Below are 27,361 nucleotides of genomic sequence, written 5' to 3' on the forward strand. Positions count from 1 at the left end.
TATCCCAATGACAATGTGTTCAGCATGCCAAACTACTCAGATGACCTTGGAGCTGGAGGATTAAAACACATTCAGACATCCATATTCAGAAAATTCACTGAGCAGATAATTAATGGAGCAACTATGCGTACAGACAAACATGAACATGCTGTGTTGTCACTACATTATGTGTTCTGTTTATGGCCGTGGGCCCTGTCATGCTCAAGAATAATTAATTCAATAATAAAAGGTTTGCTCTGGTTGGCTCCTTTCAACCAAACAGTCGGTAAGTGTGAATGGATCCTTCTTAATGACTTGTACTGTGCTGCTCAAAAGCTTCCAAAGTTGGCCTTATATTTAAAGGAACAAGATTTATCAAATCTCTTTCTTTCCCAGGTACTGTAAAGCTGCTGAGCGTGACTGGTTTTTAGTAAAACTGGTGCACAGTCAGTATTTTTTATCACATGTTATCATAGGCAGGATATCTGGGGCACATCAGAGGATTGCTCCAAAGAAATTAAAATTAGATCAGAAGGCTCAGGTGATGCATGCTGCATGGCTTTCTTTATTATAGTAAAACGACTCAACAATTTGGATCTGTGATAATTGCTCAACTTATCAACAAGGGTCTTTGCTTTTGTTTTCTGAATTCACAACGGAAAAACAACAAAAACTTGTTACTAAACAGGCAAATCATTTTGGACAGATCTCATATAATTGTGTTGAGTATAACCCTTAAGTTATATTGTGTGCGTCACCCTCATGTAGGCGACTGTGTGACCTTCAGCAAAGAAAGTGAACATCAAGTTACAGTACAGTAGATAAATGAGTGAGTCAGGTGATCAAGCTCCAACAGGTTGGCCTGCAGTCTATCAACCATTAACAGAGACTTCAACTCAGAGACAAACGCATACTTAAACATGACCATGAAGTTTAGGATATTATAACGTTAAAGTGTACTGATCCTTGTGCGTGTGTTTGTGTGTGTGAACACTGAACAACCATATGACATGTATGCCTGTTATGTGACTTCAGTTATACAACAACACACTAGTCTTCATGATATACATTAATGGTTGCACACAGACAAAGGAGACATTTTGTTCCTTCTTTGTCTGCAGCAACTCAGCCTTCCTCTCTGTTCCAACTCATAAATGCCCCTCAGACTGAACTCTGTTACATAAGCGACACATGCTTCTGAAATGTCACGGCGGGGAATGCAGATTATGCAACCTTAACAGGTTTTTCAGAATTCCTGTCTTGAACTACAGAGGGACTGTCGCATACCAAGTCAATTATTAAAACACTTGGTTAAAAAGCACCTTATCAAACAATATAAATACATGTGACAAAATATGACAAAATAACTATATCCATAATTCTTAATGGCATCTTTTAAATCTGAATAAAACAGTATATTAATAGCACATATATAAACACAACACAATTCTACAATTCATCCAGAAGTCCTTCTTGTCCCCATTTATACAAAAAAATATATGCGCCGATGACTTTGCTCAATGTATGAAAAGATCAGCAGCTGCAGAGAAAAACACTGCATCAGTTGTTGTTGTTGTTGTTTTTTAAAAAGAGTCTTTGTGTGTCCTTCATCTTTTTCTTCAATTTCTTTTCATCCTCAGCTCACAAATGAGATAATTTTGTGTTTCAGTCTAGATTGACATGAAGTCATCAAGTGTGCAGGCATGGGGTCAGTCTGCCTCAGGCCAATATGTTCTTTCAGCAGCACAACAAATGTCTCTCAGCACGTTGAGCTACTCAGTGATTCATCAAAGAAGGCCAGGTGTTGGTGTGCCACCAGGGGTGTATTCTCCCCAAGTACGGCCTCCGTGAAGTTGGGCCGTCTCCAAGCGTAAACCATACTGTTCAGGAAGCCTTGCAGAGACACACTTGCAGCCTGAAATAAATACAAAAATAATGCAATCTGCAACTCAGATATCAGATGATATTTTATTTTTCTCATTTACAATATTCCCCTTCTGAAACATACCTGTATCATATAAAGGCCAAATAGGCTGCGTTGTTCAATGTTTGTCCAGATCATCAGGGTAGACAGTAGAATGAGGAAAAGAGCTAGAGCAGAAAGAAAGACACAGTGATCAATCTGATATTGATTTAAATTTGATTAAGTGTGATACATTATATTTAAATACGTATATATGTGTGTGTGTGTGTGTGTGTACCTGGTGCCCAGCAGAATAAGATGACTATCACCATATTTCTTGCTGTCGTAAACACTCTTTTGAATCTCCTTCTTGAACGTCCATCTCCCTCCACAGGAAATAGCCCTTCCTGCTCATGTCTTTTATACCATTTACCAACCTTATAGTAAATAACCTAAAACAAGAAAAAAAAATTATTACAGTCTGCTTACATACATGTAAATATTTAATTCAAGGCTTTAGATAGCACTGTGAAATTATAAGTCACAACTATATTTAAACAAAACTGTAAATGACAAATGATTGCTTATTACTTACAGAGCAAGACAACATCACTGGTATCACAATGAGGAAAAGAAAAACTCTGATGAAAGTGTCATGAATTCTTTCCTGGGAAGAAAATAAACATGATAGCTTTGACACATTACAGTACAACCTATAACAAAATGCTTATAAGAAATACAATATGTAACAATGCCAATCAAATACAGTAAAATTAAATAACAATAGAACAAATGCTGTGAAATGAAAACACTGGAAATTTAAGTGAATGTATATACAAAGAGTCTTTTGGTTTAAAAAAGTGTCGAGAGAGTTTTATACTCACAGCATCAGAGCAGGAATCCCTCCAGACATGCAAAAACAAAATACAACTAAGAAAAAGAAAATCAAAAGGTCAAAAAAAGGCAGGGGAACAGACCTCTTTCACTTCTGTAACATATTTGAAAGCAGTGACTTTAGTGTAAATTCATAATAAACGTTGTGTGCTCACCTGGTGCAGTATTTGGTATCATTACGGACGACGAATGAGTTGTCAGTGGCTGGAATCAGCGAGGTGGATTTTATGAAGGGAGTGAGCACATATGCTAAGTACATTGCAATGGGGATCAACCTGTGATATTGGAAACACAGAGATACAGAATTAAAATGTGTACACCAAGATGACGTCTAAAAATGCTGGAGAGGTAATTCAAGTTATAGTATGCTGTTAACAAACTCACCAAACAATGGCATATACAGGTATAGCGACTATTTTCCTTCTACACCGACTCTGTAAACCAGACAGATGGGGAGAGTTACATTATTGAATTAGCTCTTACTGTTTTTGAAAACTACAATCTACAAATGCAGTGGAAGCCTCACCTGCACCCCCTCATCCTCTGTGGGTCTTGCTCTCCACCCTTGGATTGCATTCTTTGACTTCCATGCGTAAACCACCACAAGCAGAAATGAAATGAAATAAAATGTCTGGAAAGGAATGGACAAACACACAAATATGCAACTGTCAAGTATAACAATTTATTGCAGCACAAGATACAGTGAAGCAAAATATGACCCTATGACTTCAATCTGATTAGTTATGACTTCCCAAAGGTAATAGTTTTTGTATGCATGCTTTAAATACCATAGCAAACAAGTCCTTGTCCTACTCGATTAATAGTTTCTTTGAAGAGGTTACATTTTGAGAATATCACTCCAACCAATTAAATTATTAATTTTAGGCTTGGGGTCACTTCATTTTCACCTATTCAGAATTGTAACCTGACATTTTGCTTTGAATAAATATTGGACTTTAAAAGGCTAAATATTTTCCATATCTGGATTTTGAAAGAAAGCCACAATCTGAGCTGAATGAAACTGAATAACACTGTTTTTGTTCCAACGATCAATTCTTTTCTACATTTGTTTTGTGTAAAATCAATATCTAATCTGCCCTTAACTCTTATCACTGTGAAATACAATGTGACGCGACACAGCAGCAAAACACTGAGATAGTGATCTGACCTTCAACCCTGAAGACAGATACTTCAGCTGGGAAGTACCAAAATCTGAGTGTATTTACCCAAGCCTCTCTTAATGTCCCTGTCTGGTTTAAGTACATTGAACCTCAGACATGACCCTCCACCCACCAGGAAACAACCTTGTAAATGATTCAGAGTAAGACAACTAACAAAGTGAAAGTAACTGTTTCTCACCAGTGACAGCGGCAGGCTGTATTGGCAGATGGCTACGTTGTTGTCAGTGCCCACTTTGTTTATGACACTGGTGGACATCAGGATCAAAGCAGCCAGGAGGTCTGCCATGGCGAGCTGCACCAGGAGGTGCACCTGCAAACAAATACATGTAAAGGTTGCTTTGCAACTGTGAGATGCATAAGAAGACAAAAGTCAACAAATTCCCTGGACTGAAACACTCTGTACAAAAACATCAACAAACTATAAAAACTATAGAATATATATATATATATATATATATATATATATATATATATATATATATATATATAGTCTATTGATAAACCACACAACATACAGTAACACAAATACACAAGTACAAACAAACAACCTGACTTACCTGTTCTTTTAGCTGCCTCCATCTCACCATGGAAACCACCAGGACAGAAAAACTCCCAATCATGCTGCAGTTAATCAGAAATATGTGGAGTATTATACAACACCATATAGACTTGGGCAAAATGATATCAGCACTGCATTGATTTCTTGACCATGTGTATAAGGTTCACAATAAATGAGGAACACAAAGTTGCGAACTCATGGTCATTTGGCACCACATCAACACTAAACATGAGACAAGGTGGATTTATTGCACTGGTCGGTGTCTGAGGATGAGATAGGCCTCTATGCCTGAAAGACAACTTACCTCAGACACATGTGACACCTGCATATAAAGCTGTAAGATGATATCATAACCCTTCTCTTGGCTCCATAGAAACTAACTAACTGATTTATTTCCCGCATTTTCTAGAGCACCAGCTATTATTTGGCTTTCTTTGTCACAAGCAAAAGAAAGAAACCAATCAGTACACAGCAGCAGGGTGATTGAGTTTACTGAAAGAACTTTTAAGTTTTCAGAAGCTACAAATATCCTGTGAACTACAACTCAGTGCTGAATACTCCTTACATTTACATGGTGGAAATATTCTTAATAGAACACACCATGAGGTAAGAACACTTAAGAAAGCCAGAAAGAGAATAAGCCTGCCTCTTCTTAAATGTTGCCATGCTAGTTTGGCAAACCTCTCCTTATCAGAAAACTGAAATTATAAGATTGTTATTTACAACTCATTTTATATGCCATAATCTGGTTACTAAAAAAAACTCCTAATGTAAATAAATAACATTCGTTGCCGGTAAGGAATCAAGCATGGAAGAGAAAACATATGACAAAGCATTTTACCTGAGAGTAAGTAACGCTAAGTACACAGTGGAGAGAGCATCAATCTAAAGAAAAAACAGAATTTCCACATTAATAGTTTTTATTCAAAGAAGCTGTTTTCAATTTCAATTAATTAAATCATTCACATAACTATAAGCTATTAAGTGTAAGTGCCTACCTGATCTCCACTCAGTATACCATTGAGCTCCATGGTGAATTTCCAATAATCAATCTATGCAAAATTCACTCTCTGTTTGGGCACAGCTAAATAACCTGTCTCCATAACAGGCCTTTGTGAAAATATGACTTCTTGTCAAAGCACACCTCTATTAAAGTACACACCTTGTCACGTGCTGCTGTTTTGACTCCACCTGCTTTGAGTGTGTGCTTAGTGCAACACTTTTAAATCGAAACCCCTAGGTGGAATGGGAATATTCTTGGTTTTACCACCAGTCTTTCAAGAAATTAAAACTATGAAACAGAATACCCCCGTACTATTTGGACCTCCGTTGCTAGAAGCTTCAATTTCCTACCAGAATAACAGTTATAAACACTAGATATCCGTATTGTCTCTGCTTCTGTGCCAAATGTTTACCATCAACTGTCATCTCTGTAATGTATTGCATTAATAACAAGCAGCTCTAGACACTCACACTGTCTCTCATAAACCCCCCGATTCACAACTTATATTAGGATAAACGTTTGTGATACAGAGACATCTAGTGGCACGAAACCGTCTTGCATTTTACAGGGTGATGACAAACAACTTTTTAGCATTAAAACAAACGTCCAAGTAATTTCCTCTGTGTTAAATATGGACTACAAAGTGATGGCACGGGGTATATTGAATAAAAAGAACAGCTTGAATGTGTATTAAAAAAAAACACGATGCACTCAAAACGTTAATGTTTACAGACGATGTGTTGTGATGCGATGTGTGTTAATAAAGTTGATTCAAACTGATGACGTCGTAGATTCCACGTTGGCCCGGACGTGGCACTCGGCAGTGTCCTATAACTGGATCAGTGTAAAACTAGCACACGTCGGTGTTGCTGTGGCCAGTATCAGTGCTTCTTTCTTACAGTATATTTAGACACCATCGAGCAGTCATGGGGCTCACCATGTCGTCGCTCTTTGATAGGTTTTTTGGCACAAAACAAAAGAGGATTTTGATGGGTGAGTGAAGGCTGTGTGGCTAACTAACTAGACACACACTAGATATTAGCTAGATAAGTAGTTAGTTAGCTCGTTCTTGATGTGCTTTCAATGGCAGTGCGGTTATCAAACTGTCAAAGTGCAACAGTGGGGCAGAAGCGGAATTAAAATAAGATGTACAGCCATATGATTAATTACAGTTGTAGAATGTATATAATATAACTAACGTTAGCTTTCCCAACAAGCGCTAAGTTAGCTCATAACGTTAGCTGCGTTTCGGGTGTTTCTAAAGAAGTTTGGCAATTGAGTCAGCAAACGACAACTTTTTCCTGAAAACGGCTTGACTATATTATTATTTTATATTTTAATAGCTTTTAATAAGAGATGTTTTGGCCGCAATTGCCAAGTGGGTCTGTTAACACTTCCTAACTTCACGTTTTATATAGTTGGGGTTAGAAGTTGTTTGTTGATGATTTATTGAAAATATATAAAGAAATCTGATTGGTTAACCTAAATGGTTAGACGGTCACTTGTTGGTGTTTTCTGTTCCCAACTTTGTGTAACTTGTTATTGGGTAACGTTAACGCTGACTAACTACTTATGACGTTTGATGGAGGTGTCATTGTGAGCTCATTGTAAGTCCTGTTTCCGGATAAGTCTGGAGTCCTGTGTTCTCGATGAAGTTAATGTATATGTAATTGATAAAATGTCGATTTTAATCAAACTTTTCCACTTTAGTTGGGCTGGATGCTGCCGGAAAAACAACAATATTGTACAAATTGAAGCTTGGTGAAATTGTGACCACAATCCCAACCATTGGTAAGAGACACACTAACGCTTATTTTAAGATCACTTATGGTCCTTTTGATCATTTAATGTGTACCTCAACAATGTTTGACTCATTTAACTTTGTGTGCAATGCTATAAGGATCTGTCTACTTTCTTTCCCATGTCAAGGTTTCAATGTGGAGACAGTAGAATATAAAAGTATCACCTTCACTGTGTGGGATGTCGGTGGCCAGGACAAGATCAGACCCCTCTGGAGACATTACTTCCAGAACACACAGGTATGAATGTGACTGCCCCAGTACCTTTGGCTTCATAATGTAAAGCTAAGCCCATGTTTGATAGAGTAAAATGCTGTGTCAGTTAAATTCTGTAATTAACCAGTATTCATGTCAAAGTATAATGCTGAAGCTTCACAAATACTTCACTCCCAACTCCGTCATATTCAATAATTGGCAATTTCTCAGCATCTTAACTTAAGAAAAGGAAAATTAACAACTTTAATGTTGTTTCATCTAGGGCCTCATCTTTGTTGTGGACAGCAATGACAGAGAAAGAGTGACAGAATCTTCAGAGGAGCTCACGAAGATGGTAGGTTTTTATTATGTTCAGCTCAGAAGCTATCTTGGTTTTCATCTTTAAATATAAAAACATGTATTAGGTTTAGTCACGTTTGAGTAATTTTTATTCTTCGTAGTTTAGTCGATGAAAAGTCACTTTATTTTAATCAGATTTTAGTTTGCACCGCCCAACATGCAGAAGTATGCATTAATCAACCACCCGAACTAGACTCAAACCGCAAACTTTTTGCAGTGTATTAGAACAATTGTCAGAACTGAAGGACTGAGGGCCGCAGGGTGTGGTTGAGATGCAGCAACGGAGAGAGAAGGTGCTGCAGTTTGAGCTTACGTGGCTTGCGCAGTAAGGATTTGGCTACCAAGGTGTTCCCAAGTTTTTATTTTTGAAAAACATTTTAGTCCTTCTGTCAAAGATATTGCATGTTGTCACAGTTAATGGTCCTTCATCGTCTTGTCTTAGTCATGGGGGAAAAAAAGTTTGTTGATGAAGATATTTCACCAAACTAAAACCTGTATTTGTTCATCCCTTTGGGAATGAGAAATTAGCAGCATCTGTTAATGTGTGTTGCATGGCTGCCCATGGATTTTGAAATCATTAGGTTAACTTCTTCTGAGCACATCAATGGTAGAAGTGCCCAATAGCCTTAATCCTCATATTATAATTGCTTTGTACTTGCTCTGTGTTACTGAAGTAACCTGTTAATCACAATTGGCGTGGTCAACTTATTGATGAGTCACCAAAATATTGTGAGAGCAAAGAATTGCGTTTGCATTAAGTGAAATGCCACTTCACCGGGCTCCACATGTTTGTGACTGTGTATTGTTTAATTTTCACTTTGTCATTATGTTGCATGCATTATTTTAGGCCAGTGGGGAATGAGCATCAGAGTAGAGTTTTGTTTTGAAGTAAAATGTGAGTGAGTAAAGACAACTGTTTTCTTTAACCATTACTCTTAATACACTGCTTCCTAAACCTCCAGCTGTTTAAAAGGCTAGACTCAAACCGGGGACATTGTGAAGAAGTGGGCTACGGTCCAAGAGTCAAACAAATTCTGTCTTACACTTCACACTTTTCCTGGATCTCAATGAAAAACATCATGAGGTCATGGAAAGATGTGAAGGATAATTAAATTGAGATGGTCTTAGGAAAAGACAACCGTGGTACTTAGAGAATCAGACTGCACTTACATTAGGCTAAATGATTATGAGACGGTGGATGTTACTGACGTGGGTCTGCCCCAAAGACGGACTACTAAGAGCGCATCTTCGACATTCCCCCGATGCGCTCTTACACCGTTTTGTGCAGGCTAGATAAACTTATATAACTCTCTAAAAAAAATCATGCATTGTTTTAAATATTACTCTGCAAGAAATTGTGGGACACTACTATCTCCTTTACTTTTGTAAAAGGTGATCCAGTGTACCCTATGCTTAAGGAGATAAGAAAGGAAGCATTGGAGCAAATTGTGTTAGCATTACAAGAATTGGACCAGCTCTTATCATGGCTGCCACTTTGAGACTTCTGGGTCAATTCACTCAGTTAGGAACCTTCCTAAGCAAAAAAACCTGCAGCTAAGGTACAACTCCTACCAACTGTGTTTTTAGTCCATCATTTGCATTTTTTAAGCATATACTCTGACTACATTGGTGTACAGCACTGTATCTACACTGCCTTGAGAAATTCTCATGATTTTAGACTTCCTAAGTATTCACGACAAACCTATATTATCTCTCTGTAAATGTATGTTATGAATATAATCACTCTTGAATCTTGTTTCTGAAATCTTAGAGCTGATGTTGAAATCTGTTTCTGCCCCTCTAGTTGAATGAGGATGAGTTGAAAGACGCTGTTTTGCTGGTGTTTGCTAACAAACAGGACCTTCCCAATGCCTTAACAGTCAGCGAACTCACAGACAAACTTGGCCTACAGCACCTCAGCAACAAAAATGTAAGTAATCTGACTAAACATGCTCCCTACACCTGCAGAAAGAGTAATCTGAGAGTTGCATTTGTATCTTTGTCATATCTAATTCGTATAATCTCTTACCCCACAGTGGCACATTCAGGCAACCACCGCAACCCAGGGCACTGGGCTGTATGAGGGACTTGAGTGGCTATCCACAAAGTTGTCAAAGTAAAACTAAAGAAGGCTCGGTCTAACGGAGAGAGATGAGACTGAACAGGACAGGAGAGAAGGCACAGACATTCAATCCAGAAACATTTGGTCCTCCAGAACCAATGTTCATAAAAAGGACAAGGCTGGTGGACAATATATAATCGTCTTTGGGAAATTTTAATATCACTATTTTTTTCTTTTTTCTTATCAATAATATTACCTTATTATCTGTTGATATAGTCTGTTTTCTCCTTCTGCTTTCCAACTCTTAGATGGCAACAATTTGTAATTCCACGTTCAGTTGCATGATGAGCAAATGGCCGTTTAGGGAAATTTTATGAAAAAACAATAAATGAAGTGATTTGAAGTTTTTTTTTTTTTTATTTATTTTATGTTTTTCGTTTTTTTTTTCCATTTTTTTTTCATCTTGAGACCCCTGCTGCTGTCTAGGCAGAATTTTCAGTAATTGACCACTTGTATACTTGTTTGACTTTCTTATAGCCATTATTGAGCCGAACCCGGGGGATATGATGACATAACTAGAGCTTTGGTGAGGGACAACTTGTATGCTCCCTCGGGCTCTTCCTCTCTACAGCCCCTCTTGGTTATCTGACTCCCTCACAGAAGTGACCCTTTGCTCTTCACTGCTATGTCTCATGCCAACTCATTTCTGTAAAGGCCTGTAGCTCGTAGAATGAGATGGATGAGGATTTTATAGATTTTTATTATTTTTTTCTTTTTCTTTTTCTTTTTCTTCCGGATAAATAGTTAGTTGTGTGGAACCACATGGCCTCCCAGTAAATGGATCCAACGGGAATATTGTGCCTTCTGGTCCCGCTTAACACAAATCTGACTAAGCCTTTTCATATCTCATTCTGAGGCTATGCTCACTCATTAGGTGCTTAAGTGACTTGTTTGTTTTTTGAAAGACAAAATATTACAGAAAGACTCTTCCTTTTGTTCTGCAGTGTATGCTGAGGTGCAGCAGAACCATGCTAGTGTGTATGTACATTGCTTCTTTACAACTTAACTGTCAAGCAGGTTTTCATACTGTTTACAAACGGGATTTAATTAGAATTTTTCTTTTCTACTGACACACACTAACAGAACATCTTTTTCCCCTGAAAGGAGGAAGGAAGAGCCTTTTCAGTGTTGACACATGGCCAATGTCAGTGTGACGCAGTAAAGTAGCATGTTTTTTGTTTGAGTTTGTTATACTGTCTGAAGGAAAATACTGTAAACTAAAGCGTACCTGCCCCATTAGTTTATTTTTGTGTATACATTCCAACCTATGCTTGCTGATGCTGGAGCTACCACTCTCTTAAAATTATTCCCAAAAATTATTTTACAAGAAAAGGTCTTAATAAAGACGACAGGCACTTGTCATTTTATCTGGACTTGAAGCTTTTACTCATTAAAAATTGACTATAAAACCATTTTGATTACTGTATCACAGAAGATCAAATCAAATCTGGCTTTAATTTCAAATGTTTCTTAATCACTGACGGAAAAAAACCTCAACTGTCAGCTTCTATCACAAACTGTGCCTGATAAGAGGAAGGGTAATCGGTGTTTAGGTTTGTGACCTAAGACACACAGATCTAGTTCCTGGCCTGTCTTTGGTTAAATATTACTCACTTTCAAACCAGTGCACTTCCTAAAATACATGCTTCTGCATGTAGGAAATAGCCCTAGGCAAGCAAGCTTATTCTGTTTAAGAACTAAAAAGTCCTAGGTGTAAATAAGCCGTCATGCGGCTCTCTTACAGGTGTAAACCACCGTACCTGACCTGCAGTTAATCTTTGTTGATACCTGGGAGAGAATATGCCAACATGTTAATCCATATGTTTTTGTGTATTTTCACATGTTACGGTCAGTAAATGGTTGTTTACTAAATGAGTCTGTTGGTTTTTGTGGCACTTTGCATCAAATTAAAGTGGAAGTGGACAGTAAACAACACTGTATAAAAGATGCCTTGAATTATGTTGGGGTCTGTAGAAACTCTTTTTCTGTGGAAATTTTGAAATAAGTGTAAATTTCAAAATAAGAACCAGGCCCATATACATGCATGCAGATAATCAGAAACATTTACAGAGTATAGTTTATTTCTACCGGTTTGAATAATACAAAAGTACACTACAATAACAAACCATATGTTATGTATGGGAGAGGCCTTTCTGTGCCTAATGCTTTGTCCTTAAAATGAAGACCTGTTTATTTACATTTTATGTATTTAAGGAAGTCACACTACAACTTTTAGGATCGTTATTCCATTCATCCACAATATGTTCAAATCGGTTCAGACAGTTGGTAAGTGGTGAAGGTAAAGCGAGTGCTGGTGTGTTTGGACGGTAAATGAACAACATAAAGTTGTTCTTTCAAAGTAAATGAAAATCCTATCGGTGCTTGTTAACAGAAGTGAGACCATCAATTCGTATTTTCTGTGCATCACAATCTAAGTAAAATCATGTCTGAAACTTCAGCTGGTGCCTGGTAATTAGAACCTTCATACAGTGTTGATAGGTGAAGGTATAAGCATTATATAATTGGCTTGCTAGTATGTGTGAATGTCTCTCCTAATGTATTTATGACAGGTAATCAGGCTTAGTGGAGCTGGGTCAATGCAGTGTGTGTATCTCTGTAAGCAGCAGGGTGGGTCAGCATAGAGGAGCACGTGTGTTCTGCAGTTTTCAGTTTCCTGCACTCTTATTAAACCCGGCAATACATTAAATGGGATTTACAGCTTCACTGTCCAACATAATCAAAAGGGTAAGTTTAATTTTATTGATCTTATTGTATTTTATAGAATATATAATCATTGTATTTTGAATACGTTGATATTTTTGCTATTCTTTCCAGCCCCACGGCAAATTCTATTTTTTGAGTAACTCAACTTTAGTATTGAGAATTTGACACGATGCTAACTTACTGAAAAAAACAACTACAAAATTGTCAGTTTAACAAGCTGTGTCTTTGTCAAAAGCTCACATACAGTGAGGCAAGAAAGTAACATGAGGTTGGCCCAGTTTGGGCATAGTCCTTGTCTCAGGCTGATCTTGGGGTTTTCCTCGGTGCAGGATGCTGCCGGCCTTGTTACCAGTACCACAGCCTTCCTACTCCCAGGCCAGGGAGAACCTAGTGAAGGCTATCCCACCCAAGCTCCTCTGTCTGCTGGCCTGTGGAGGAATAGACTGCCGCTATGAAGGACCAGAGTGTTGGAAATTAAATCAACAGGCCATTCGAGGCCTTTTCTCCTCCTGGTGACACATCAGTCTCATAGATGTTGCTGTGTTATGTGCTGTATCAAAAACAGTAAGTGGCAATTTACTAATTATGAACTTCTTATTGCAGGCTAACAGATGACATTATTGCCATGGCACGGCCATCCAATAATCTAATTGAGAAGTACAACATCATTGAACAATTTCAAAGGTAATCACTAAAATTCCTGCAATGTTTGTGTTGTTCTCCTGTGTGCCTGTGCAGTGTGTGGATATGCATGATACATGAGTAGTTGTAGGAATTATGAGCCTAAAAGGTGGGACCATTATCATTGTACAACATCTTGTGCACGTACAGGCAATTAGTTCAAAACAAAGTGGAGAAATGGATCTAGATGAGAAATATATGTTTAGAAAAAAAAATTGGGTAAAATGTGGATAAGACATCTGACATTGCTTTTTAATTACACAAAAAAGTAAAATGCCATTGTGGACATATATGTAGTTTATTATAACAATAAATATTACTTTTGATACACAAACACGGCACTAGTGTCAACCATCTTCATAATTTATCACTTTTTCCCAGGTTGAACATCAGATCAATCATCAACATGCAGCTCCCTGGAGAGCATGCTCACTGTGGACCTCCACTAGACCCTGGAAGTGGTTTCACATACTCTCCACAGATCTTCATGGACAATGACAGTGAGATCTTGATACAGTAAATACACCACATGGAAGACTGTACCACTCACAACGTGGGAAATATAAATAAGCAGAAACAGTTAACGTTCAGCTGTGGTTTATTCACATATCGGTATATTTGCAGTTTACTTTTACAACTTCGGGATGCAAGATTTTGGTGTATCCTCCCTCATCGGTATGATCGATGGGGTGAAGGTTTTGGCCTTTGCAGTGAGGGAAGGAAGGGTGGCTGTGCACTGCCATGCAGGCCTGGGCAGGACAGGTAGGCATAAAAATACTGTGTCTACTGTTCATATGAACACTGTGTGTGTCAGCTTGTGCACATGTAATGCACTTATGAATATTTAGTGTGTTTGGTGTTCAACAGGTGTCCTGATAGCCTGTTACCTCATTTACACCCTGCGCATCAGCCCGAGTGAGGCCGTCCACTACGTAAGGATTAAAAGGCCACACTCTATCCAAACCCGGGCGCAGCTCAGCCAGGTGTCTGACTTTGCTCGCCTGCTTGGCACACAGCTGGTCCAGTACCCAGACCTCAGCATGCGGCATGGAGTCCCTTTCACCCTGCAGCATTACCTAAACCGACAGGCAATAATGCTGCATGGCCAGGAGGCACGCACCCTCAGACATACACCCAAGGTCCGGACCTTATCATTTTATTACATTAATCCTTTGTCATGAACATACCTGTAAACAGTTAACCTCCTCCTCATTTCTGTCCTCCCATTAGGTGGTGTACCTCCTGTGTGTGCATCTCTCCTGCTTAGCCCTGGGTCTCCCTGCTCCTCCAGAGATCCAGGCTGAGCTCGAGAAGAGGTCAGTACTGAGGACCTTGAACAGGACTGTGAGGGAGACCCTGGTGTCTAAACAGTACTTGCCCTTACTGAGGGAGGGTCACAAGGGGGCGTGGGCGAGCTCAGGGTCGGTGTCCTCCTGGGACGAGCCACTGGGATTCTTGGAGAGGAAGAGAGAGGTGCTGTTGGACAAACGCAGCTACAGTGACTCTGATCTCAGCAAGATCGCAGTAATTGAGGTCCAATTTTACAATATTTATCTACAATTACATACAGTTTCTGAATGTCTTCTGTAAAATCAAACTGTTCATTGAGGTTTTTCTCACTTTGTTGCATTTTGTCCTGAAGGATCTGGAGTTGAGTCCATACTGCACCCCAGCACTTGGAAATCAGAGATTGTGTGTACAGAATTTGAGACGACCTGATCTGAGACCCGGTAGTCCAATGCTTGCCCCACTTTCACCAGGCCACCAGACCACCAAAAGGGCATCTCATACACTCAACATCCCCATATCTAGCATGACAACAAACAATAACTGTGCTAAGAGGTCTAGATGCCCAGTGAAAAAGGCACTTCCCAAATACAGCTCTAACAGTGAGGTAACTGTGATTCTTAATATCAGAAAATGTAGCTAACAAAAAAGCTTTGATATAAATGCTTTAAAACTGATTGATTTAATATAAAGTTTTGCAGAAATCCACATTATCCTGGCCCAACCTCAGTCGCCCGTTCTGTTGCTAAAGCAATGGCAGACCATGGTCCTCAAGGAGAAACCATACTGCAAAGATCGGCTCTGCTGCAGGTGAAAAACAAACCTGATTTTACATCAGAACATGTAACTTTTTGATTTTTAGCTCTAAAACCACAGACTTAATACTGTCCCTCACCTTTTAAACAGGAGGAACTGAACAGCAGTGACTGTGGCTGGGCTCTGCTGGTCACCGAATCAGATCCTCAGGTTCTCAGTTGTCTGTTGTGGACCTGGCTGGACAAGTTGAGGGTCAGTGTCAAAAAATACACCTTGACGTTTTGAATTTTAGTTTTCACTTCCCGTGCTCTGGTTAACATCTTTCTCTCAGTCCTGTCTCTGTTTCTTCCAACCTCATCCAGGAGCCTGTTCTGAGTGCAGAGGATGTAGACAGTTTGAGTTGTGGAGCAAACAACAGGAAGTCTCTCAGTGTGCTCAAGAAGGTATGAATAATCATTTGACTCCTGAGTATTCTTCTTAAAAACTCTTAACCTCTTTGGCAAAGATTTAAAAAGTTATTTTCAATATTACATTATTACAGCCACAAAGACACACCATCTATTGTCTACTGAGCTGTGTGAGCACAGTGACCAGCTTGTGTCCACACAGAGAGGATGCAGTGCTGCAACGATTGGTGCGAGCACTTACAAGGGTAAGACACATGTGGAATTAAAGTATGGTGATGTGTGTGTGTGTGTGTGTGTGTGTGTGTGTGTGTGTGTGTGTGTGTGTATGTAGGTAGTTCCATTAGAAACCCTTTAACATGAGGGTGTATTGTTGAGTTCAATAATTACCCTTTTTTATTTTTATCAACAGCACTCCCAGGAGGAAATGGGAAGCCTTGCAACTTTGACTAAGGTCCTGAAGGCGAGTTTGAGAGAAACCTTGCACAACTCCACATACCTCAGGAGGGCCTGCAGCACCAATGCTACACGTTGAAGAGTCTATATCTGAAAACAAAAACTAACAGAGCAGTTTTATTCTAAAAGTGATTTCATCTTTGGCACCTGATTGTGGGCAATGTATAGTGTTAGATCCGGGAGTTAAGCCTCGATACAGGACTATAAAATAAACCAGCTCTCCGTTTAAAGGGTCAGGATCACCAAGCCCGTCGGGTTTTTACCCCCCTGACGGGATACCCGGTGATCTGTTTAAGCTGGTGGTCGAGGAAACTCGCCTGGCTTACTCACTGCCGTCCCTCCTGACGTCTACCCTGCTTCCTCTGGCAACTGCACATGGCAGAAAGGCCCTCTTGTCCAAATGCAGCTATCAGTCGCGTCAGTTAATGGCAGCTTTTCTCTAATGGATCTAGGCTCTTGGTAAGGTGCCAGAATAGGTTTTGATAGCTAGGATTAAGCTATGAGGGTTTGTTATGTGGACTAAGAACTATAATAACCATTCAGAACTCCATTGTTGTTAGGCACACAATAATACTTTAACTTTTTACAGCCATGAGTACTCTTTACTACTTTACGGATAAAGTCTCACGACTAATTGCTTTAAATGCAGTTTAGATATTCATTCTTCAGATTCAGGGTCCTGGTATTGTGCATGATCACTGTCACATTGTCATGGCTTCCTGGGACACTTGAAGAGAACAGAGCCATGGTTAATGTTATTAGTAACACCTTTGGGTTTCTGTGCTTTTCCTACTATGACCAGTTAAAATGTCTGCTGTGAAAGAGGCAGATTGGGACGCCTACTAGTTTTTTTGGAGGCCATGGCAAGATTTGGCTGCTGGTGCCCCAGTCCCCAAAACTTACTGATATCACCCAATGAGTGGCGCAATAAATGTGCACAAATATGCCCTAATCCTAATTTACTTATGACATATTTTGCTGGTACTTCAACTTGAAGTAAAGCCCTCACATTAGAATTCAATAATGACACTGACACAATGTTTGCTGTTGGCTAATACATTTGGTTTCATGGCTACCTTAAATGGTATGTAAGCTACTGTACCCTTGTACTCAGGTAAAATCCAAACAGTATAGTGTGATTCTTTGCCCTGTTTCAGACTTTCATGTCTAATAAATCATTTACACCATCTGCAGCATGCTGTATTTTCAATAAGAAACATATTGGGAATTGCTGTTGACACTGTCAGAAAGTTGTCTCCATGGTAAGTTGTCATAGTGAAGTTGACAGCAGTGTTTTGGTTCAATGCTCATGCCGAATTCCAGAGAGAGAAAGAGAGAAAGAGAGAGAGAGTGAGAGTGACACTCACAGCAGGATCAGGATAACTAAGGTAAAATAATTAATGTATTCATTTTAAGTCAGTAACTGAAATAAATTGAAAGCAAGAAAATTCAGTTTTTATGCATTTGGTAGACATCTTGTGGTTTTATTACAGAGTACTCTGGGCGTATGATGTGTTCACTGGTTTTGAAGTAGCATTGGTTAATGTTTACCCACAAATGACTAGTATACAGTAGGCATCTATTCCATGTACTTTGCCTAAAATGTATTTAACTAGTGACAATGACTACTGCAGTAATTTTCACTGCTGTGTAATGTTACATGTAGTGTAAGTTTCAGAAGCCACTAGCAGAATGATTCAGGATTCAATTGCCTGTGACAAGTATGGGAAATAATCAACCACAGAAACAGAAAGACACATTATTGTTACTAAAGTGAATATATACCATAGATGTTTTTCACTTAATGGTTTTAATGATTATTGAATGTTTAAATGTTGCACTTACCTCCAGGCCTTAACAGCATGACATCAACATCTTTGCCATAATATCCACTGTTTAAGAGCCTGTTGCAAAGAGTCCCAATTATTTGCAGCAAATAATCTAAACAAATATTGACCTAGTTAAGAGTGGACTCTAAAAACCCAAAGCATCAGACAGACCTGTTAACCTGTTTGTCTGCACTTAACCGTTTGCAGTTAATCCAGAATGCTGCCGGCAGATTACTCACTAGGACAAATAGACGGTCTCACATCACCCCCATACTCAGATCTCTTCACTGGCTCTCTGTAGTTTGTAGGATCCACTTTAAAATTCTCACTCTCACTTACAGAGCACTACACGGTCAGACTGCATATGTGGCTGAACTACTTCGCCCTTATTCACCCGCCCGTACCCTCAGGTCAAATGTGTTAAATGATCTGTCTGTCCCAAGACATACCTGCTTATACTGGCGTTTGGATAAAATTAATGCTCTAGGCCTGCTTTTAATCAATGTTATAGTTGTATATTTTCTGTTTATTGTGCCTTCTTGAATACATTTCATGTTTTACAATCTGTCCAAAATAATTGGCCCTTGTATAGTCACATTGTGTTATTTATGTTTGAAATACCGCTCCTGTTAAGCACTTTGTGACTTTTGACTGTGAAAAGCGCTATATAAATACATCTTACTTACTTACTACAGTTAACAATTCTAAAGAGAGTAAACATCCAATTTAAAGACACCCTGAGTAAGGGAAACATTGCTCTTTTTCTTCATAACTTAAAAGCTAATTCATCAATATGCTTTCGGTCACAATCCATCTTTCTCTCAGGATAATGTCAAGTGCTATAAATTGGGTTGGGACCTGGAGGCCCCACAAGCCAAGAGGGCCCATAGCTGCCCTCTATGGTAGTCCAGGACCCAAGTATGGACTACCTGGACTCATAGGTATGGCATAAATCACCATTAAGCCTTTTTCACCACTGACACAATTATTATTTTTATAACTGACATTAGTTGTCTTTTTTTTCTCCGTAAAGGTATTTCTAACCATGACCCTACTAAATACAAAGCACCAATATTCAGCTTTGGGACACGTCATGAGCGCAGGTATGATTCAGAGGGCCCTGGACCAAAATACCTCATCCCTTCCAACGTCACCAGACTGGGCCGAGATGGCACTCCTGCGTTTTCACTCCACAGCCGTCCGAAGGAGCCACAAATCTTCCAGGCCCCTGGACCAGGTCAGCAGAGCCCCTTACAATTACACAGATTTTGTGAAAATGAAAATGGAGTACTGCTGAGCTCAAATCTCAGACTGTTCACTGAAAGCCGACAAAATGCCGCTTTCATCATGACGCACACTATTGTCATTTGATTTGAGTTTGCCTGTAAGCAGTGTTTTTATATAACTTTCTTTGGTGTTTCAGGAAAGTACTCCCCAGAACATTCAGAAAAGTTCCGCTTCCGCACTGCTCCTGCTTATTCTCTGTCTGGGAGGAGCAAAGACGTCAGCAATATCCAAACACCAGGTAAGATGTTGTATTTGGTGTCAGCTGTAGCTGTGGGTTACAAAGTTCCATGGCGCATACAATATAAACATTGCTTGTCGCTCATACTGCAGGTCCAGCCTCCTACTCTCTGCCCCCGGTGCTGGGGCTCAACACTGTGGTGACACCTGCAGCTCCCACCTTCTCATTCTGTGGCCGCAGCAAAACTGGAAGCTTCCATGAGGACCTGAAGAAGGTATGTGTATGTCAAACAATCGTTAAAACAAAACCATCTAGAAACCTTGTGATTTAGTTGTTCTCAATACATTTTTGTTCCCCCTCCAGACTCCTGGCCCTGCTGCCTACAAAGTTGTTGACCCTCGTATTTACGGACAAAAGCCTCCCCAGTTTAGCATGACAGGACGCAACTTCCCACCTGGTGAAACCACAAAGAAACCAGGACCTGGTGCATACTATCCTGAGCTAGTAAGAAACTTCATTGATAATCAAATAAGACATTTATTTTGATCATTAGGCCCCAAATATTTTTGTATTTTGTTCCTTCACTGACATTATTCTCTGCATAGGTAACCTTCACAAGAGCCAAAGCTCCAAGCTTCTCTTTTGGACTGCGTCACTCGGAATTCATGGTACCCCTAATTGTTGATGTGCCTGAATAATGTCAAGTATGACATCTTGGAAATTCCCACAGCATTAAGTAAAAAATAAAGCACAATAAAGAATAAAAAGCAAACAGGTTTTATGAAATCAGATATTGCAATGCTTAAAGGCCCTTTTGTATCAGTACTTGTCATTTTTTCAAGGTTATGAACACTAAGTATTCTGTATTTTAAATTTACCGTATTTAACATAATTTAGACCATTCTTCTTAGACTTAGATCTATTTCTTGTTGTTTTAGAAAATTGATGATTATTTTGATTTGTTCATTTAAATTTTCAATAAGTAACTGTTATTAATTACTGCAGTTTCATTTGTAATTGGACAAGGTACCAAAAGCACAAGTATAACTAGAAAATACATTTCCTGAGTCACATGGGATCACCGAGTAAGATGGCTGCCTAACTGGTAACCTCCCGACAAACCCACCTAATTACCCCGAATTCGCTAATGAAATCAGCGTGACTGTGCTGTAAGTTCTTAGGAAGTGAAAGTTAAACACTGTTGGAGCTGAGAGAGCCGGTGATTCACGCAATATGTCAACGAGAGCGGCTTAACAGAATGCTAACACTGGCGGTGCTAATGTCAAGTTAGCAAACCCTGAGGGGATGAACAACGAGGGAAGCGTACTGTCGGCTCTGCAAAAGTCTTTGGAAAAGGCCACAGAGGAGATGGGGTAAATTGGGAAGCTTTTAACGACTTTGCAAGCAGATATGACGGAGATTAAAGAGGCCAACGTTGGGATGAGAACTGACGTCGACGGAATATTTCTTCGCCTAGATGAAGCAGAACATCGTATCTCTAAATTGGAGGATGATAACCAACCGCTTTGCCCAACAGCGGAAAGAAGTGGGAATACATGTTGTCAAAGATCTCTATGAAGATGGCTCATTTAGATCATTTGAGGACATTAAAGAACAATTTAATTTAAATGAAGGGATTTCTGGAAGTATTTACAGTTGAGGAGCAGCATAGGGTCAGTGTTTGGACTGAGAAGAGACGGAAGAGAATACGATTCAAGAGTTTCTAAGTGCTTCCCGTATCTTACACTCTGCCTCGATATTTTATAGGAAAATGTAAAATAATAAAACTAGAATGTGCGAAGGCCTGAGACTGATGTGGCAAAAGGATCTTGGAAATGAGATTAGGGAAAATGCATGGCAAAAAAGTAATATCAAATGTAGCCTGGGCTCCAAGGGATGCAAGAGGCAAGTTTATCCATTACAAAAATGTTTCTTGTAGCTGAATTTAAGTTTTTTTATTTTTTATTATTCATTCTGCTGTTTTTTTTTTATTATTGTTATTGTTATTTATTACTTGTTTTGTTTTGCTGTCTGACAGGCCTAGTTTTTGTATCTGTGTATGGTGTTGGTGTGTTTGGACGAATAAACGAATGCACTGTACGTTTGCTCTGGTTTATATTATAAACCATATAAATGTATAACTGGCAGAGTTGGAAACTAAACTGCATTATCTAAAGAAGCCAAAAGCTGAATTAAAATGCAGGAAAAGCTGGAAGCTAAATGATTTTACTGTCAAAGTAATAGTAGTAAAAGTAGTATAAATAGTAGTAGTAGTAGTAGTAGTAGTAGTAGTAGTAATAGCAGTAGTAGTAGTAGTAGCAGTAGTAGTAGTAGTAAAAAGTTGTATTTTAGTATGGCATAAAAACTGTCAAAAAAAGTAACTGTATATGTCATGAAAAAATCATGAAAAGTCTGAGTATAGTATGTCATTGAAAAACATTAAAAAAAGTGATAAAATAATTTGTCATAAGGAAGTCATAGAGTAGTAGGCCAATACAAATATAATAAAAAAGTCACAGTTTAGTAGTAGTATAACATGATATTAAAATATTATCTAAAAAGTAATGTCTTATGAAAATGACATGAAAAAGTCCATAAAAAGTATGTCACAAAAATTGTAATTGTAATAAGTAATACAACATTATGTCATTAAAAATGTAATTTAAAGTTAAAGTATAGTTTGTCATCAAAAAGATAATAAAGTCATAGTATAGTAAAAACATAAAACTACATGCAAATAACATAAAAAAGCTATCAAAGTATCTCATGAAAATGTAATAGAAAGTCATTGTATGGTATGGCATAAAATATCATTAAAAAGTAATAGTATGCTATAAGAATATCATTAAAAATGTCACAGTATAATACGCCATAGTATATAGTATGCCATTCAAATGTAATGAAAAAGCCATCATAGTGTCATAAAGTTAAGTATGCCAAAAACATTGGACAAAGGTTGTGTAGTAGGTAGTAGTGTAGTAGGTCAAACAAATATAATATATATATATATATATATATATATATATTAGTCAAAACATATTATAAAAAGTATTATATTATGAAATAAAATGTATTAGAAGAGTCATAGTATAGTATTCCAAAGAATTGTCACAAAAAGGTCAGAGTACAGTATGTTATAAAATGTCATAATTAAGCAACTCATGGAAAAGTAATTGCAGAGTATGATATTGAAAAGTTAGAGCATCATAAGCCTTAATAATATAATGAAAAGGTCATAGTATATTATGTCATAAAAATATCTTTAAAAGTTTTAGTATAGAATCACAAAACAGTCACCGTAAATTATGCCATAAAAATCTTTAAAAAAATCATCCTTGAGAATGTAAATAAAATATCATAAAAGGTAACATTATAGTATGCCATACATTTTTTTTTTCAAAAATGTCTAATTATATTAGGCCATAAACTGTAATTAAAAAAATTGTAGTATCGTATTTTATAAAAAATGTAATGAAAAATTGTCATTAAAAATCAGAGTATAGTATGTCATAGTATTGTTTGCCATTAAAAAATATAAAAAAAACAATATCATACCTTAGTAAACCGCATACAAATTCTAAAAAAGTAACACTATAGTATGTCAAAAGTGTCATAAAAAAGGCAGAGTATATTATGTCACAAAAAAGTCAAAAAAGGTAATAGTCTTGTATGTCATAAAAACTATAGTATAGTTTGTAATAAAAATGTCATAAAACAAATCTGAGCATAGTTTGTAATAAAAAAAAAAGTCAGTTTATTGTCATAATATTGTTAGGGAATAGTATTTCATAAAATGTCATATGTATTTAGGTATAGTCAAAACAAATTCATAAGATAGTTATAGTATAGTATGCCAGAGAAAGGTCATAGAATAGTAGGTCCTAAAAATGTCATTAAAAAGTTGCAGTATATTCTGTCAAAAAAAGGTCATAAAAGAAAAGCGTGTAATTTCCAAACACCTTTGGACATTATGTCCTTAAATAGGAGAAGAAGGGAGATGTACTCCAATGGCCTTCCTAATGGTAAAAAAGACATGGTCTTTTTTGTGTTTCATTCAACAAAAAGAAAACAACTAACCTCACGTTAACCATATTTGTGAGAATCAAAGAGCATTCTTGACAGGCACACGTAAGGACAGCCGAAACCGTGACGAAGTGGTCCATCAGGCGTCCCCGTTGCATAGAAACGAAAACAGACATAGGCGACATGAAACATGCACGCTTTTAATATCTGTCTTATGCCTTGATGAGTGTAGAGCATCTACTAGCGAACCTCTCCTTGTGATAGACAAATACAATGTACACAAGACAGACTCCGACATCTGGATAAGTACCATTGGTTAACAACTTATCAACTTCAGTCTTATGCGACGTTAGCCGATCGGTAATTAGCAGCCGATGGAGGTGCATTGTGAAGTTAACAGTAATCATTCGAGACTTTAAAAATACAAATGTAATCAGTTACCGTCTCTGTACCATTCTCAGCTTCAGAAAGCATCCGTTTTGTCGATGTGAGGAGGACAGACGAACTGATGAAATTGGCGCTCTCGAGCCGAACCACACCATGCTAACCTCAGCTAACCGATGGGAAGCTAACCTAGCTAACGCTCATTTCCGTTGTCAGAAGCCGTCGGATGCTAGCTCTCCTGTAGGAGCTTAACTGTTAGATCAGTATTGTCAGGTAACGTTATATTTATCGGTGCTGGCTTATACAACCATCCTAGTCAAAGCGGAAAAAAACTTTAAAAAGAGAGTCACGTTAAAATGGCTGGCGACATTGGCAGCATCCCTGAACTGGACCAAAAAAAATACGATTCAGACGAACAGGTGAAGATCATCTGTCTGGGTGACAGCGCAGTTGGTAAATCTAAGTGAGTATTGGCTGCAGTAAGCTCCTCCGTAGCTGTTTTGAGTTTGTAATATTAGTAACCTTCCTCGTCTCTCTCTTTCTCTCCCAGGCTGATGGAGAGGTTTCTCATGGACGAATAGTATCCATTTGCAGCTTGAGAAATGTAAAATGAAACTTACCTGTGTCAATCATTTTTCTACCTCATATATTAGCTATATCTTCCTACTATGGCTATTATTACAGCACATTAATCTGCCGTTTAAAGTCGAGATGGCATGCCTCCAACAACGCAGACCGTTTGTTCAGAGAGATTAAGATCCTTAACTCTTTGTGCAGTCGTCCCCAGCAGTTGTCAACCTACGCTTTGACTCTCTACAAACACACAGCCACTGTAGGAAACAAGACTGTAGCTGTCGGTATGTATTATGCTTTTGTTCTGCTATCAGTGACCACAGGACATACATTTACCCAGTTGAAATCCTCAGATTAAATCAGCAGGGATGTGTTTTTGTTTTTAATCCACAGATTTCTGGGATACTGCTGGTCAAGAGAGATTTCAGAGCATGCATCCTTCGTACTACCACAAAGCACATGCATGCATCATGGTAAAACACACTCTTGGTTTCAAGACAGGTGCGTTTCAGTGATCATCTAGCCTGCCCTTTCTGGAGTTGGAACAAGTGACTATAAAAAGTATTCAGAAATGTAAGGAATACATTATTTCAGATTGATTACTTCAACAACTGTTTCTGTCACAATGCACTCTTGTTAAGTTCTACTTCTCAAGTGTATATTAAACCTGATCCTTTGGCCTTGAAGGGTTTAAAGAAAAGTAGTCATATTTGGGGTTTTAAGATGCAGATGGCGATTCTCTCGCAGAGAAGTCGCCAAGGACTTGTTAGATGACTGCTGGAATGCACCAGTTGAACTGGGGAGGTGCCACACTATCACTAAATTTAGCCATACTCTTTTGTAAGCCTTTTTACATTCTCTTAGGTTTTCGATGTTCAAAGGAAGATCACGTATAAGAATCTGGCCAGCTGGTATACGGAGCTGAGAGAGTACAGACCGGAGATACCCTGTTGTGTGGTTGCCAACAAAATTGATGGTGAGTTTGGCTCTGACACTTCACATAACAATGAATGTTTGTCTCTTTCGATTGTATTACACGTTAATGTTACTTCAGGATAAGTAAACTAGTTTTTGTGCACATTTCGTCTATTTGCTCTATCCTTTTGATTAATTGTCTGACCAACAAGATTTACACTACATTTTTAGGTGTGAACACATTTGTTTTTCCTAATTGCAGCTGATTTAAAAGTCACACAGAGAAGCTTCAACTTTGGGAAGAAGCAAGGACTCCCATTTTACTTTGTATCAGCGGCTGATGGGACTAATGTTGTTAAGGTTTGAACTTCTGCTTATTTTACTGCAGTGTTAATGTCATTAAACCTCAAGGTCATTTCTTCATGCATTTCAAACTCATTAGTAGTTTTACATTTGAATATGTATGAGATTACAACAAGATTGACTATGCTCCTTTTGTAAACCAAATAATCAAATAAATTCACCAATAATGTAGTATCTCATTAATTGTCCAGACCATTTGAACTGCCCCTATGTGTTGATAGTTCTGACTGTAACTGTCACAACAGATGTTCAGAGAGATGATCAAGAGAGCAGTGGACTACAAGCAAAACCCCAGCGACTTCATGGATGAAGTGATGCAAGAATTAGAGGTACATCTCTCTGAATACCTAAACAGTCTGATTACTGACGTGCTCATTATTTACTTTTACAACCCAAACTAAAAGATGTTTACTACAAGAATAAAACATGCCCTAAGAAATCCCATCATTGGTTTAACATCTACCATTGTTGTTTTGTTTAATAGAAATTTCTCAGATGCCTTACTCAAAACCTATTCATAAACTCTATAACAACTTAAATGCGTGTGCTCATTTTACTCTATTGATGTAATAGAACTTTGACCTGGAGAAGAAGGAAGATAATTCAGAAGCAGATGAGGACGGATTGAAAGCAGAGAGTCCCGAGGTGGTCTGACGTATGTTTACAAGTCCTCCAAACCCTCTTGTCGTCTCATGGATAAGTTATCCTCCTATGGGGTTGAAGCTCTACAGGCACATTGTTTGTCCTGATGTCATTTTGGTGATCAGTTTTTATACCGTTGGTTTAGCTACCACTGGAGGCTGGGAGACTTTTAGTCAGGTTTTAAGTCACTGCCCTCCTTCTGTCCAATGACTCTGGCAGGCAGGGAAATAAACCTGGTGGAATAAATAGGAATTGTGTTGTATAATACTCTATAATGCTCTTTTAGACTTGTCATTCATACTTCTAACAATGTCGAACAATATCTATAAAAATAGTAGAAAATCCTACAATGAGGCTGAATGTGTATTATTTTGTAATAAGAATGTGAAGCATTGAAAACTAACTCAAGCAGATCAAAGAGAACGTGCAATTATGAACTGTATTTGCTGCTGTCCTCCATGTTTGTTCATAGTGTTGTGTGCAATGCCAGCGGGAGCTGCATCTGTTGGCTGCTTTTGTTGCATTCATTTTATGATGTAAAGTCTGTTTTCAGCACCCTTTTAAATTAAAAGTTAATGTACCATGTAACCAAATGTTATCATGTGTCTCTTTCTGATTTGCTGTGATGCAGCAGTACGCACAAGAGCTGTAAGTTGTCAAATTCAGCATATTATAAGATACAGCTGCCAGTCATACATGAGTAGACATCAGCTGCATTGAACATGTGAAATGTTCAGCCATATATATATATATGTGTATATATATATGTATATATACATACATATATATATGTATATATATATATATATATATATATGTATATATATATGTGTATATATATATATATGTATATTATATACACAC

At 38.1% G+C, this 27,361-nt stretch overlaps 5 protein-coding genes across 5 annotated transcripts; 4 read left to right on the plus strand and 1 right to left on the minus strand.

The window, feature by feature from the left end:
- Positions 1-526: 526 nt before the first annotated feature.
- si:dkey-30c15.2 (uncharacterized protein LOC558938 homolog) lies at positions 527-5,632 on the minus strand. Its single transcript, XM_068723246.1, has 12 exons — positions 5,515-5,632; positions 5,358-5,401; positions 4,515-4,578; positions 4,136-4,267; positions 3,303-3,407; positions 3,161-3,210; positions 2,932-3,051; positions 2,767-2,812; positions 2,478-2,549; positions 2,181-2,334; positions 1,988-2,070; positions 527-1,894 (listed from the first exon to the last, which is right to left on the minus strand). The coding sequence occupies exons 1-12, from the start codon at positions 5,545-5,547 to the stop codon at positions 1,739-1,741; spliced, it is 1,059 nt and encodes a 352-aa protein (XP_068579347.1). The 5' UTR covers positions 5,548-5,632; the 3' UTR covers positions 527-1,738.
- Positions 5,633-6,327: 695 nt separating this feature from the next.
- Positions 6,328-10,338, plus strand: LOC137881173 (ADP-ribosylation factor 5-like). The gene is made up of 6 exons (XM_068722967.1): positions 6,328-6,512; positions 7,230-7,310; positions 7,449-7,558; positions 7,797-7,868; positions 9,678-9,803; positions 9,910-10,338. Exons 1-6 carry the CDS (start codon positions 6,446-6,448, stop codon positions 9,991-9,993), a joined length of 540 nt encoding a protein of 179 aa, XP_068579068.1. The 5' UTR covers positions 6,328-6,445; the 3' UTR covers positions 9,994-10,338.
- Positions 10,339-13,049: 2,711 nt separating this feature from the next.
- On the plus strand, positions 13,050-16,382 carry zgc:77752 (uncharacterized protein LOC393862 homolog). The gene is made up of 12 exons (XM_068722348.1): positions 13,050-13,231; positions 13,323-13,403; positions 13,782-13,900; positions 14,025-14,162; positions 14,268-14,539; positions 14,631-14,933; positions 15,043-15,294; positions 15,381-15,497; positions 15,594-15,695; positions 15,806-15,886; positions 15,985-16,095; positions 16,260-16,382. Exons 1-12 carry the CDS (start codon positions 13,050-13,052, stop codon positions 16,380-16,382), a joined length of 1,881 nt encoding a protein of 626 aa, XP_068578449.1.
- Positions 16,383-18,961: 2,579 nt separating this feature from the next.
- Positions 18,962-20,560, plus strand: cimap1b (ciliary microtubule associated protein 1B). The gene is made up of 6 exons (XM_068724086.1): positions 18,962-19,073; positions 19,166-19,369; positions 19,556-19,657; positions 19,750-19,871; positions 19,961-20,101; positions 20,203-20,560. The coding sequence occupies exons 1-6, from the start codon at positions 18,962-18,964 to the stop codon at positions 20,293-20,295; spliced, it is 774 nt and encodes a 257-aa protein (XP_068580187.1). The 3' UTR covers positions 20,296-20,560.
- Positions 20,561-23,763: 3,203 nt separating this feature from the next.
- Positions 23,764-27,073, plus strand: rabl2 (RAB, member of RAS oncogene family-like 2). The gene is made up of 8 exons (XM_068723888.1): positions 23,764-24,467; positions 24,555-24,584; positions 24,782-24,861; positions 24,971-25,050; positions 25,442-25,553; positions 25,755-25,852; positions 26,101-26,184; positions 26,429-27,073. Exons 1-8 carry the CDS (start codon positions 24,361-24,363, stop codon positions 26,507-26,509), a joined length of 672 nt encoding a protein of 223 aa, XP_068579989.1. The 5' UTR covers positions 23,764-24,360; the 3' UTR covers positions 26,510-27,073.
- Positions 27,074-27,361: the final 288 nt, after the last annotated feature.

The sequence above is a fragment of the Cebidichthys violaceus genome, unplaced genomic scaffold (genome assembly GCF_023349555.1).
Source record: "Cebidichthys violaceus isolate CVI_PGR_0920_01 unplaced genomic scaffold, fCebVio1.0.p SCAF_3, whole genome shotgun sequence".
Lineage (NCBI taxonomy): Eukaryota > Metazoa > Chordata > Actinopteri > Perciformes > Stichaeidae > Cebidichthys > Cebidichthys violaceus.